Source organism: Helianthus annuus, chromosome 2 (assembly GCF_002127325.2).
Source record: "Helianthus annuus cultivar XRQ/B chromosome 2, HanXRQr2.0-SUNRISE, whole genome shotgun sequence".
Classification (NCBI taxonomy): Eukaryota; Viridiplantae; Streptophyta; class Magnoliopsida; order Asterales; family Asteraceae; genus Helianthus; species Helianthus annuus.
The window spans coordinates 130,590,435-130,604,895 of NC_035434.2; the positions used below are offsets into that span (position 1 = coordinate 130,590,435).

General features: G+C 39.0%; 2 protein-coding genes across 3 annotated transcripts; both read right to left on the reverse strand.

Moving 5' to 3' along the window:
- Positions 1-6,856: 6,856 nt before the first annotated feature.
- On the reverse strand, positions 6,857-10,412 carry LOC110921391 (probable aminotransferase ACS10). Of its 2 annotated transcripts, none has more exons than XM_022165713.2 (4): positions 9,754-10,412; positions 9,156-9,281; positions 8,653-8,813; positions 6,857-7,892 (listed from the first exon to the last, which is right to left on the reverse strand). In XM_022165713.2, the coding sequence occupies exons 1-4, from the start codon at positions 10,213-10,215 to the stop codon at positions 7,055-7,057; spliced, it is 1,587 nt and encodes a 528-aa protein (XP_022021405.1). In that variant the 5' UTR covers positions 10,216-10,412; the 3' UTR covers positions 6,857-7,054. The 2 variants fall into 2 exon arrangements, with proteins under 2 accessions (XP_022021405.1, XP_022021411.1); XM_022165719.2 differs by lacking the exon at positions 9,754-10,412 and adding an exon at positions 9,666-9,671.
- A 1,794-nt stretch (positions 10,413-12,206) lies between these two features.
- LOC110895416 lies at positions 12,207-13,373 on the reverse strand. The gene has a single exon (XM_022142730.1). The coding sequence runs from the start codon at positions 13,371-13,373 to the stop codon at positions 12,207-12,209; it is 1,167 nt and encodes a 388-aa protein (XP_021998422.1).
- Between the last annotated feature and the right edge of the window lie 1,088 nt (positions 13,374-14,461).

Sequence of the window (14,461 nt, forward strand, 5' to 3'; positions counted from 1 at the left end):
AGATTGGTGGACGGCTGCGGGAACGACGTATTGGATCGTCGGTGGTGCCGACTGGTGAGTCTAGTGGAGGGGGTCTAGGAGACAATGGGGGTTTGATTGTTGGTGGTCATCTTAATCCACCATCATTAAGTTTGAGTGTGAAGGTAGGTGTTGATCGGTGGTGGATTGGTTGTATAGGATCTGATGAAGGTGATGAAGGTTGATTGGTGGATTGTTCTAGAAGTTTGGAGGGATAATGAGGGAGTTTTTTGGGAGGGATAGTGAAGCGGGTGTTAAAAGGGACAATAAAAAAGGAAAGTAAAATAAAATTGGAAATGACAATTTTGCCATTTATTAAACTAGAAGTTTTTAACTATGGTTAGTGTTTTGGACTCAAATGGCATGTTTCTTGAATGTGAGGCAGGAAAATGGTATAATTTTAAAATTTGGTTTGAACTGGCAAAAATGAACAAATCACGGGGACGTAAATGACAGATAACTCTTATATTGAGGATATAATGAAAGTCGTGGGTGCTAAACTTTTATACTTTATACTTGTGTCAAGTTCACGCATCTAATTTGTTCATGTAACTTACTTTATTCCATCAACGTAGGCTAAAAATGTCGTACGCAAATAACCACTCGTGCGTCATCTTTTTTTTTCCATGTATCATTGCGAAAACTGTTGGAAAAATTGGTGAAAATAGCAATTTTCACAAATATAGGAAAATGATTTTTCCTATTTTGGACTAAAAATAAATATAAGAAACAGAGGTTTCTTTATGTATTTATTTGTGGGTTTGTGTTCTATGTTGGAAGAGCTTCGCAACGATCTAAACCACGTCCAAAATGGAGCTAAGATGAATGAGATATCGATGCTCAAAGTTGGGTGTTTGACACATTGAATGCTGAAACAAAAGGGAAAGTTGCACCTTGTCCCACATAGGAGGAGAGATGAAACTTAAATGGGTATTTAAGTGGGAACTCTCCATCCTTATTGTTTCATGGAAGTACACACTAAGTGTACTCGCGAAGGGTGCGGAGCACCCTAACTCGCACTCGCACACGCGCGCGCGTGGCGTGGGCGATGAGGCGCAATGTGGCGCTTTGATGGCGCACTTTGCACTTCGCCCGCTTGAGAGCCGCCTTTGTATTTTTGACCATGTGCGCGTGGTGGAGTACAAGGGTTGCAAAGACCAGGTGGTTAGTGACGTGGCATGCAGACCCTGGAGGGTCCGCGCGCAGTAGCGCATGAAGTGGCAGTCTAGCACGTCTGCGTGCGAGTACATGTGGCATGAAGGCACGCGGTTGCGCGCATGGTGCATGGGCCCTGATGTGTCGTGTGCGGCGCACCAGAGTGAGCCAATACGGCGCGACTGTGTGGCGTGCTCGTATAGGCTCACAGGTGACGTGGCGCAGGCGCGCATGGACCTGAGTCAGAATGGCGCACGCGCGCATGGTAGTGAGCCAAAACGGTGCATGCGCGCATAAGCGTGCAGACCTGCGCGCGCAAGTGCGCGCGCGCACCAGTGTGTCTTGCACGCGCGCGCGTAGAAGCTTCCAACATTTAATGACGAAGCAGTTTCAGTTCAGCATTCGAAACTGACGATTCGACAGTTTTAACTGCGAATTAAATGACGTATTAAATTGCATTGAAGACGTTTAATGCAATTTAAACCTCTCCTTTAATTCCTTTTGACCGTTTCGAATCAGAGGCTGTATAAATACAGCCTCATAGTCATTGCAGAGATACACCAGCAACACAACAGCAAATTCAACTTTCTCTCAACAGCTTTCTGATCTTCTACTTGCTCTCTTCAAGGTAGCCTTCGGGTTGTAGGTCAGCTCCGGCAGTACTACTGCTCCGGCTGTTGTACCCTGGGAAACAAAACGAGTACTCCTGGGAGACTCGGAATTTGTTTTAAGGGAAGCGTGTTGAACACGTGCCTCAGTCCATTTTCATTTCTGCTTCATCTTCATTTCTTGCATTTCAATTATTTTAGTTGTAATAGTACTGTAATTCTGCTTTCTTCTATTTCTGTATTGTAATTATTTGAATAAAATTGTTTTATTTTATTTAATTACGCGAACGGTTCGTACAAAAACTAGGGGTGCAAACGAGCCAAGCGGCTCGCGAGTTACTTGAGATCGACTCGAGAAAAGCTCGAAATAAGCCGAGCCTTATCGAGCCCGAGCCGAGTTTGAGCCTAAAATAAAAGCTCGTTTGTTTATCGAGCCCGAGCTCGAGCCTGGCATGTGAAGCTTGTCAGGCTCGTCGAGCCTTAGCGAGCTTTAGTGTAAAAGAGCCGAGCCGAGCCGAGCCGATCTTATTTAAACTTGTTTACGAGCCGACCCCGAACCTAAAAATAAGCTTATTTAGTAAACGAGTTCGAGCCCGAGCTTCAATTATCGAGCTCACGAGACTGAAAAGTCTGTTATTTATATTTCTTTATATAATATATTAGCTAATAGATAATAAACGAGCCGAGCTCGAGCTTGAGAAAATACCAACGAGCCGAGCTCGAGCTCGAGCTCCCATAAGTTAATCGAGCTCGAGCTCGAGCCTGGTCAAGCTCGGGCTTGGCTCGGCTCGTTTGCACCCCTAGCGAAAACGTACGTTCAGCTAACAAAATTCAATAAACATTATTTGGTCTTGTGATTCTAAAGGCATTTGATATGTTTGGACCACCTTTATCAATAAAGTACCATGAATGCATAATGATATTATCATGTATTTAGATGAATTATGGATTAGTGGTTAGCATTTCTGAACTTCTCATGCTAAAAGGGAAATCTAATAGAGAGATACACGAACAAAACAAGTGGTCCATGCCTTTCATCTGTGTATTAAGTTTTGTTAGCTGAACTCCATGTCTTTCATGTGTGTATTAAATTTTGTTAGCTGAATGTACTTTTTCTCAATGATATACCGAAAAAAAAAGATGACACACGAGTAGTTATTTGCGTAGGACATAATTTTTAGCCGACATTGATGGAATAAAGTAAGATACACGAACAAACTAGATGCGTGAACTTGGCTTCTATACTTATTGATAGAATTATGACGTAAGTATAAAAGTTTAACACACCCACGAAAAATGTTAGTTTCGTTATTTCCTCAATAAAAAAAAATATAGATGGTGTGATAAACAACTATAAACAATACTAGATAAAATTAAAATTTATGAAGTAAGAAGGGCTAATTCTTACTTATAAAACATCATATGTTTTGAGTAAAAACGTTGGAAAAATGAAATGTGTATACCGTGAGGGGTGAACCAACCATAGACTTTTAGCAATACACTCATAGGGGAAGGTTCAAATGAAAACCACTAGTTATTGTGAAAACTAGAAAACTAACTAAAACCCACTAAAAAGGAGGGAGGGAAGACTTTTAATGAAGGAGGGGTAAAATTGGAACAAAAAATATATAACTTTTCAAATATTTCCCATTTCTCCATACGTTATCATTTTAAAACAAAAATGGCACCATAAGATCACAAATTTTCTTATCTTTCATTCAAGTATATTCGAGCATATTTTTTATGACATAAAAAAAGATTTATGGTGTCGTCTTGTTTTCAATACTATTATTATAGTAGTGCACATGTGCAATATAACATGTACTACAATGTGCATTACATGCTTAAAATTAGCTTTTTGAGTCTAGTTTAGCTTTTAGGGTTAGTTTTTTTTGAGGTTTAGGATTAGGATTAGGTTTTTGGGTGTGGGGGGGAGGGGGGTTTAGGTTTTTGGGGGTGGGGGGGGGGGGGGGTTAGGTTTTTTTCGGGTTTATGTTTAGGGTTTAGTTTTAGGTTTTCGGGAGGGTGGGGGGTGGGGGGGTTTAGGTTTTTTTTTGGGGGGGTGGGGGGTTTAGGCTTTTGGTGGGAGGGTAAATTTAGGTTTTTTTTTGGGGGGGGGGGGGTGGGGGGTTTAGGTTTTTGGGGGGTGTCGGTGGGGGGTGGGTTAAGTGGTTTAGGCTTTTCGTATTAGTGCACATGTGCAGTACAACCAAATTTTTTTTTTTTTTTTTTTTGAAATTTTTTTTCCATATATAAAAAGTAGCGATTTTTCTAAAAAAAAATTGTAAAAGAAAAAAAAAATTTTTGTATGTTTTTTAGGTTTTTTTTAGGCTTTTTTTAGTTAGTTTTCGAGTTTTCACAATAAAAGTGGTTTTCATTTGAACCATCCCCTACACTCATATGTCAGTATGTATAATGCTAATACTTGTAACTCCCTCGTAATTCACTATCGTCATGTTTGCATTAGCATTTGTAGTTACGACGTTGAGCCAGCAAAAGCCTGCCGACGTCTTGCTTTCTCACCATCGCAACATCTATTAGGTCCCAACGACAACGCCATTACTTCCAAGTTCCAACCAATAGCCAGACGGTAAATTTATGGTCTTTGATTGATCCCACAACTACCAAGAAGCTGAATCTTCCAAATTCTGCAACTTTTCTGCATGTTCTCCATTACCCATTTCAAGAATTCTTGTTCCTTTTACCAACCCACAACCTTAACCTTGTAAAAATACAATTTTTAAGCACTAATGATAATTGCATTTCAATCTTGCTTCCAACCCACATTCTAAAACTTGAAAATTTCCAATCTTTGCACTTCTAAATCAGATTCACAAATGAGTACACACAATGTTGCTTTCCAGACTTCCAGTCACCTGCCACTATTTTACTTCAATTCAAAGGTAACATCCATCACAAGTGACCCCTACAAAGTTACTATAGTATAATTTCATGGGATCAGAATATAGATCATTCATTGTAGTGATTACAGTTGTGTGTTTTGTGATTCTTTTTAGAATGTATATAAGATTGTGCTATGGGATACTAGCTTAGCCGCCGAATATGGATCATTTTAGAGATTACAGTTGTATGTTTTGTGAAAATAACGTTAAAAGAGTGGGATAGTTAATCATGCATCATGTGGTGGCGTTGATAGCCGAAAGACAAAGGGGGTACATGCACTAATCGGCATTTGTCTCAATTGCTGAGTGTTATGTGCCTTATGTCCAAGGCTTGATACAAAACTACTATGTAGAGTCGAGCCGGCTCCATAGGCTTGGCAACCTAGGCACGGGCCTAGGGCCACCAAAAAATAAGGGCCTCCAAGTTTTTTAAAAGTTTTTATATAGTATATGTATTAGGCCCAAATAAATACATTTATTTCAAAATTAAATTGGTTTTTCATTGAAAGAGCCCAAAATAAATATTGTTTAGCAAAAAAGACCAAGTTTCAAAACCAATTTCGCCTTGATTTCCAACTATTACAACATAACAACCATCAACCTAATCATTAATATTTAGCGGTCTAAAGCCCCTAATACAACCGCAATCATCGTTCCCACTTCTCATCACAATCTGCCTTTAATTTCTAGGCTATCGGCTATCACTAGACGAAAAAAGTAAGGGTAATCACCCATGGCGTCGGGATTGGAGGAGAGTTTATCGACGAAGTTAGGGCCCTCACTTCATAGTTCGCTTAGGGTCTCCAAAAATGTAGGAACGGCCCTGCTACTATGGAGTCGGGGGTCTCCTTGGAGGCAGTCCCTCTATTCCTACAGGGTAGAGGTAAGGCTGTCTACATCTTACCCTCCTAAGACCCTACCTTAGCTTTGCTATTGGTGGGATTTACCGAGTATGATGAGTTGTATGTTTTGTGATTCGTTTTTGGAAATGTACATAAAATTGTGATATGGGATACTAGCTTAGCCGGTGTGTTGTCTCCGGCATTGTCGGAATTGAAATCTTTAAGGATTCTCACCTTGTTTAGGGACGGATTTACCGGAAACATTCCACAAAATTTTCAAAAACTCACTATTTTATGGATGATCAATGTTAGTTCCAGTGTCTTATCTGGTCCACTCCCTATGTTTATAGTGGATTTGTTTAGCATTTGATTTCTTGATTTGTCGAAAAGCAAGTTTAAGGGACAGTTTTCATCATCTTTGTTCAAGTTTTGTGAGGAAATTAAGTTCATTCCACTGTCACATAACAATCTTTGTGGTACAATTCCAATTATCATCAACAATTGCTTGTTACATGAAGGGTTTGATGCATAATTCAACAGTTTTAGTGGTGTGAAATCCCAGGTTTAGTTAGTTTACCTGTTTTTAAGAAACAATATGTTAAATGGAAGTGTTGTAGAACAAATCTCACATAGTCAAAGGTTAGAACTTTTGGTCATGCCAGCAATCGTTTCACTGCGACTCTACCCCCCCCCCCCCCTTTTGTGTTCTTAAATCAGCAAATTTTGAGTTGTTTCAATATTTCTTGTAACGGGTTTGAACCGCAGATTCAAGTGATTTAAACTTGTGGTCAAAAATTGCAAGGCAACGGTCTGCAAGATTTTAAACACTTGATCTGTTATATAATGCAACAGCTTGAAGGTTTTAAACACTTGATCTGTTATACAATGCAACTGTTATATTTTGTGCTTGATAAAAAATAATACAAATTCCATGTAATCTGCGTCAGTTTGGCGAACCTTGGGGCAACGGTACGTTGCTGCCATGTGATCTGGATGTCATAAGTTCGAATCTACACAGGCTCCGTTATCCCAGGACTTGGCCAAAAAGGTCTTATTGATTGACTGATTCAAGCAATGAAATTGGATAGATTGGCACATCTGAAGCACCTTTGATCGCTGAGGTCATTAACGTCCTCAAGTTTGTACACGTCGGGTCAGGGTTGGGGCCCAGTTCTGGTACATATAAGAAGGTACATTCTTTTCTGTTCACTTTGTGCTTAACAATACTAACGGTTTGATTATTTTTGAAACCGTGAGAACCTATTAACGTATAACCCATATGACCCTACAATACCCTGCTAACCAATAGGATCAGATAAAACACAACTTGTGCCGAGCAAAGTCATTTTCATTATTGATTAGCTACAAGAATACATGAGACACTGCTTCACATAATACACATTGATAAACCATGAATAACTACCTACAAAAACAATATAAACAAACAAAATTTTCAAAAAAATAACCATTTATAATACAATTAAAGGGCAGGAGAACCTTCACACACTTCTTTCTTTCTTCTTTCTGATCACAAAACCTCCCGAATTCGTTCCATAACTAACGGAACCTGCTTTTCGGTCAAACTCGCAAAACAGAACCTAAACCATCCTGGTTCTATACAATGGCAACACGATCCAGGAGTCGCGTTAATTTTCGCCACATTTAACAACTTTTCCCACAGCTCAAGCTCGCCTTTTTCACTATACGGCCGTATAAACCCGCTCATATCAGCCCAGCAATACGATCCGCGACTGCTTTTCATACACTTGATTCCCAACTCTTTCAAACCACCCACGAAAAGATCCGACATTCTTTCAACCCGTTCTCTATTGATCTTTATAAACTCCCTGACGAATCTCGAATCGTTGAACATCGAAACAAGTAGTCGTTGAGATAAAGACGATACCGACGAGAATCGCATCAGTTTCTTTGATGCTTGTAAGACGGTTTGGTTGAAAGAGTAAACGACCCCGACTTTAAAACCGGGGAGCGAAATGTCTTTCGACAATCCGTAAACGATATGAACTCGTTTTCGATCGTATTCCTCAGAGTTGATGATTTCAGCCATACTAACAAATTCTTGATTTTTATCGTCGATGGGGCCCACTAGCGTCTCGTTGGCGATGACGTGGATGTTTTTCTCGGTTGCAAAGTCTAAAAGATTGTAAAGGGTTTCGCGGGTAAGCAGATTTCCAACGGGATTCGACGGGTTTGAAACTATGACCCCTTGAACTTTGAGACCGCGTTTTTTCGCTTGGTTGTATGCGCGGTTAAGAGAAGCGGTACTTAAGCTGAAGTTATCGGAACTACGACATGGGACGGGTATGATTTCGACTCCAGTTCGCCATTTGATATCCCTATCGAGACTGCGAAAATATAATTACAAACCATCATGCATTCAGTATTAACATATGGCATAAATTAGAGGCGAGTAAAATGCCATTTTCGTCCCTAAGGCTTGGCCATTTTGCGACTTTCGTCCAAAGGTTTGTTTTTCCGCATCTGGATCCAAAAGGTTTGAAATCTTGTCATTTCCATCTGGCTCGTTAACTCCATCCATTTTTCTCCGTTAAGTTAGGAGTATTTCGGTCTTTTTTACTAACTTAAAGGGAAATTCGGTCTTTTTCACTTTTTGTAAAAAGACCAAATACCCCCTAAAAAGACCAAATTGCTCTTTAAGTTAACAAAAATACCCCTAACTTAACGGAGAAAAATGGATGGAGTTAATGAGCCAGATGAAATTGGCAAGATTTCATACCTTTTGGATCCAGATGTGGAAAAATAAACCTTTGGACAAAAGTCGCAAAACTGGCCAAACTTCAGGGACGAAAATGGCATTTTACTCATTAGAGGCATATCATATCAGTTTTGAGGTCAAACATGATGCTTTTAAGATTGAAAATTGAAAAGTGTTTTCTCATGAAAATAAAACAGACATCTTTGTAATCTCTAGCATTTGTTTCGGTGTTTAATGGGGAAATCGAAAAATGCTAGAAACTTACACGACTCCATGTCATCATGAAGTTGAAAAGTCGTATGCTTGACCTCAAAAGTCAACCTGTATGGAGTAGTATCAATACAGCGTATTCAAGTCCAGATCAGGGTTGCATCAGAAGGAGGACTTACTCAGGCGAATACGGAGAGGGAACAAGAAACGCGTTTCCAAGGTCAGCAAGGCAAAAAACAAGCATCTCGATAGCGGGTGATACTCCAGAAGTCAAATTCATTTGTGATGGGTCGAATAACACGCGCCCTTCCATTACTTGAGACATGAATCCGGCAACTGCCTGTTGTACCAACAAAATCAGTACAAAATGGACAAATAGACTGGATGATCCAGTAGTTACTGTCTTGGTTTTAAAAATGCGCGCATTAGGAGTGCATAATGTGCGCATCACATGATGCAGCGATGAGATCAGATCACATCACGCCATGTGATTCAAGTGGCGCGGTTTGATGTGGCACTTTATGCAGTTGCCGGTATTTGAACAAATCTAACCAAAGATGATGAAAATATCTTATATTTTAGTGGTTAACTTCAAAAGTTAACACGTTTTATCTATAAATAATTTCTCGCTACGTGATGCGCACGCATCAGCTTTTTAAAACCAAGATTACTAGGAAATTACCATTTTAAGCTCCGACAATCCATCAAACGGATGATACGCGGTTATCCCATTCATTTGCAAATCTTGGCATACGATCGAACACTTGGTGTGCGCCATTAGCCAATCTTGAACCACATCCAATGACAACTACATCTCACAAATCCCAAATGGGAAATCAATATCTAGATACTTAATCCACACATTCACCAATAAAGACAATCAAACACAATTATTTCAGTAAATGTACATGTAATTATGTAATTTCAACCAAGTACAATAAAATAGCAGAGATAAACGGGCAACAAGCTACGCCGCAACCACTTTTGGATAGCAAAACCGATCCCACTAAAGACAAAGTTATGAGTAGTAGGGATCGAGAAATTATCACAATCATTTCAACATCCTATAGCATTATAAAAAACTTGAGATGATATCTCGACTTGTGTGTGTCATGACCCATGCTACTTTTGTGGTTTAAAAAATATTAAAAAAATAAAATATTATAAATTTAAATAAATAACGTGAAAGGACCTTGTTTTCATTCAATCCAAGCTAAATATGTGGATTAAAAAATTAAAAATAATTAAAATTAAAAATTAAAAAAACATTAAAAAATAACCTTGTTTTCATCGAATCCAAGCTGAATAATCCCACCAGGATTACAAACCTCATCATAACAATCCAAACAACTCTTCTCCAACCCAACATAATACGGATTATCAACCTGTTTAATTACAAAACTAGCCCTGGAAGACACCTGACTGTTACTGCCACGTGGCGACCAAATCGACCTAACTGACTGAACCCTTTGCAACCCACCTCCGGGAGGCTCAATCTCCGGCAGCTGGGGCGGCGGCGGGGCGGCGGAGTCGTCGCCGGAGCGGTTTTTGGACTTTAAATAAAGCTGGAAGAAGTAAAAGAGAGCACAGGGGATTATTGAGCCGAGAATTAAACCGCCTCCACCGCCTTGAACTACGCCTTGTAAGGGTACGATGACCCTCATGTCGGTTACAACTCCGGTGGAGCCACTGGTGGTTGTTGGTGGTGGGTTTTTGGTGGGGTTCTGGAGGTGTTGTTTCATTGTTGGAGCATGGTGGTGGTTGACGGAGTGTACGGTGGTAGTGGCTGAGGTTGTGAGGAAACAGAGGAGGGTGACTCTCTCTCTCCTCTTTCTCTCTCTATATCTCTCGATATATATGTGTGTATGTATATACGTGTGTGTGTGTGTGTGTGTAATTTGATATTGTGAAATATCGATGATTTTTGCGCCATTTTTGGAGCCAGGGAGGGAAAATACAAAGTTTTCTTTTGTTTTAACATAAATAATTTTATTTGATAAAAATGATATTATTTTTTTATCATCTAACTTGTACTTGTTTTTATGATGGTGGGTGTAAAAAGAGAGATGTTTCGCTTTTATCAACTATTTAGCATGGTTATAAAAATGTCGACTAGTGTTCGATTAATAAGTAATTGAAGGTTCATCGATTAATGGTTGATTAATCAATAGACGGTCAATGACGGTCCTATTCTGACCAAATTTTGGCTAGATCTTGGCCAAATTTCGACCTTATAAATCCCCGTCAATTACTTAAAAAGATGGGTCAATGATGGGTTAGAACATGTCTACTTTAAAAAACTACGTATAAAAATGTTTGTGTACATGTATACATGTATAACTAAAAGTTATATATAAAAACTTCAATCCAATTAATTCCGATTAATCTTTGTTAATCCCGATTAATCACTAGTCGGTACCCTCCCGACTAACGCCTAGTGATTCTTACAACAATACTATTTAGGGAGATACAAACTAATCATTTAGCTTCACATCACCATTTTTTAGTTTTTTTTTTTCTATTACTTACCCCACCACATTTTACGTTACTATAACACACCTTATTGAAAGGTGAAATATGCCTTCCTGCATTGTCGATAATATGACAACACTTTTTCTTCACTTTTCACCTCTTCATAACCAAGTATTCTTAGTATGATTTGTATTTTTTTAGTATTGCCTACATATAGGATAGTCTATGTACGCATATGTATTATTCACTTATTTTTTTTTAAATATTCATTAAACCAAATGTTAAAGTGTTTAATAGTGTAATAAAAATTATTAAACTAAATGTTAAAAATGTTTACTACAATATGTGGAAAAGAACATATAAGTTCATTGAAATAAATATTTTTAACTCATTCCATTTGGTGATGATTCATTGGTTAAGATTTGAGGTTGTCTCATCTTGACCGATAACCATCAACCACAAATTGTTATAGATACCATAGAATCCAAGCAACTCGCATATAACCTTCCAAACATCCAAGGGCCCTCTTCAATTTTCAGAATCTTGATTTATGCATATTGCTTTAAGCTACATGTGATCAGAAAAGGGACGAATTGAATAACGGCTCAAAATGGTTCAAATTTTAACTCGGATAAAAAAATATATATATATTGGGTTTAGATGATTCGGTGGTTCAAATTTTAAATTGGATAGGAAAATTATTAGGTTTAGATGATTCGGTGTTAATAATATCAATTCAAGTTTATATGTTTTGGACTTATTATAAAAAGGTTTTATGATTTGTATAGGTCGTAAGTTTAGAAGGTAGAACGTTAGAGGTTGTTATATTTAAAAAGAACACTAACGTGTAAGTTTAGAAGGTAGAATGTTAGAATACGAACACTGACGTGTAGAAGTAGTCTTCTCAGTTCTCACGTCTCTTTCGCAATCTGTGATATTTTCTATTTGCATCTTAAGTTGATCAAGGATTTTAAGTCTTCCTTCTTTAATCTATAATGATGATTTATAGCATTGATGAAGATTATGTAGGCTTAATAGTCTATTAGTTCTATTTTTTTTATTATTTGAAAGGCGATGTTTCCTGAGGCTCGAACCATTGACCTTCAAGGAGAGCCTCGAGTCAACCCCTATACCATATTGTTTGTTCTTTTTTTTTTTTTTTTTGAACGGCAAACTCGCTTTATTTATGCAAATAAAGAGCCAGCAAGAAGCTGAGAAACAACAACCAAAACAAACAACGACAAAACGAAAACAAAGGGAATTACAAAATCTCAACTACATCAAACATCCTCCATTTTTCCCAAGCAGGCGCTTTGAGATTTGAACGATTGCAAATCCATAGGAACGCATCTTCTTTTACCAGCTCAACGATCTTCATGATAGGAATGAAAGAATCGTCAAACACTTTCGCATTCCTCGCTACCCAAATTCTCCAAATTGTGGCGACTATGATGGTGCGAACTAACTTCTTCCAAACCTTTCCACCAGGGGCCTCTTTAATGTAACTCAACAACTCGGAAAGAGATTCGCTCCGCGACGGGAAACTAATCCGGATCCAGGAAAGCACATTCCACCAGACACATTTAGCCCACATACAGTTGAAGAAAATGTGATCCGAGTCTTCGAGAGCTAAGCCGCAGCGGGGACACGACACGTCGGACAAAGGAATGCCTCTTAGAGCTAAACCGGCTCTAGAAGCAAGCTTCCCAAGTATCGCCCTCCAAAGCAGATGATTAGCTTTAGGCGGGGCCCAGGAGATCCACTCGAAACCCGGAACGCAGCTCGGGTCAGCCCCCAAAGTTTCTTCGATGTCGCACCTAACTTGCTTTACCGAGAACACATCATCCGATTCGGTCCGCCATATCCATACTCCGTTCTTGACAACCAGATTCTGCTTGATGTCTACGCCCATCTTTAGTAGCTCCGGCTCCATGCTACCGATATCTTTCCAAACCCCGGGCATCGACTTAGATACCGGAATGATCTGATTATCCGCAGAGAATTTATGAGTAGAGGTGATGACTTTACACCATAGTTGACACGGATAGGCTTTGAACCGCCACCACCATTTTGTCAACATCGCAAGATTAAAATCTTTAAGCCTTCCAATCCCCAAACCACCGGACTTTTTCGATCTCATCATCGACTCCCACCTGACCCATCTGAACTTCTTTTTAGAATCCGATATACCCCACACAAAATTTCTTCTAATCTTATCGATGTTATTGATAACACAGTTAGGCGCCAAGAAAAGAGATAAGTAATACGATGGAATGCTTCCCAACACGGACTTTGCTAACGTTAACCTGCCAGCGAAAGACAAGTGTCTCGCTTTCCAACTTGACAGTCTCGCACTCACCTTATCCACAACGGGTTTCCAAAGCTTAGCCCTTTTCATATTAGCCCCAATTGGGACTCCCAAGTACATGAACGGCAAAGCCCCTGCCTCACAATTCAAAGTCGACGCCAACCGATTCACTTCCTCACTCCGAACTCCGACCCCAAAAAGCTTACACTTCCTATTATTTATTTTCAGACCATATTGTTTGTTCTAATTATATATCTTGAACATGTGTTCGGTTTAACACTAATATTCTTCTTTTTGTTTAGTTGAGCTGTGAATGTTGGTTTGATTCTTAATTTCTAGGCTATTATCGAGTTTCGGTGTTGATTGTTCTTTTTTCCTTATTTTGGTTCTACATTTAATAAAGAGGGTTTGTCAGCGGTTGTCTTGTGGTTTCATCTCTAGTTTAGGTTTTCTAGAGTTATGTGAAGCATTCAAAGTCTATCTGGCAGTTGGTTTGGCCTGTGGTAGGTTGTTTATCATTTTGACTAACATGAGAAATTTTGGCATGGTAGGTTTCATCTCTAGTTTAGGGTTGTTTGAAGCATAATTAAACTTCACAGAATTATAGGCATGGTAGGTGTTGCTTTATCATTTTGGCCAACATGAGTAACACCTGTTGTTGAAGCAAAAATTTAAGGTTTTCTATTAGCTAGGTTGTGTTTTTTTTAACCATTTAACTCACACACCTCTAATATGCGGTTAATCTCCATCTTCATTCATTATGAGACTTGAACCCTCAACCTCACAAGAAGGGACATTTCGATAAACCTTGGTATCGCTAAACTACAAGCCATTTGCTCTCTAGCTAGTTGGTCATGTCACTTGTCGACCTTCTTGTTTTGTCCAAATCCCTTCTTCAACAATCTCATGTGTTAGGTAGGGGTAAATCCGTCATTGTGACTTGTGAGAATGAGTATAGTCAAAAGATATTCTTATTGTAATTTTAAGGAAACTAGAATTACGATCCGCCGCATTGCGGCGGGGATTCTTTAGTTATAACTAAGTCGATTTAGGACGCACACGTTATGTTGAACCTGTCAAACGGGAAAAAATAGACGATGTAAAAACGTTCACCCACACACGCACATTGCGTCGTGTTAACTCGCAAAATTTAGAACGAAACGTAAAAACGTTAAACCAAAGACGCACGTTGCGATGTGTTAAGTCAC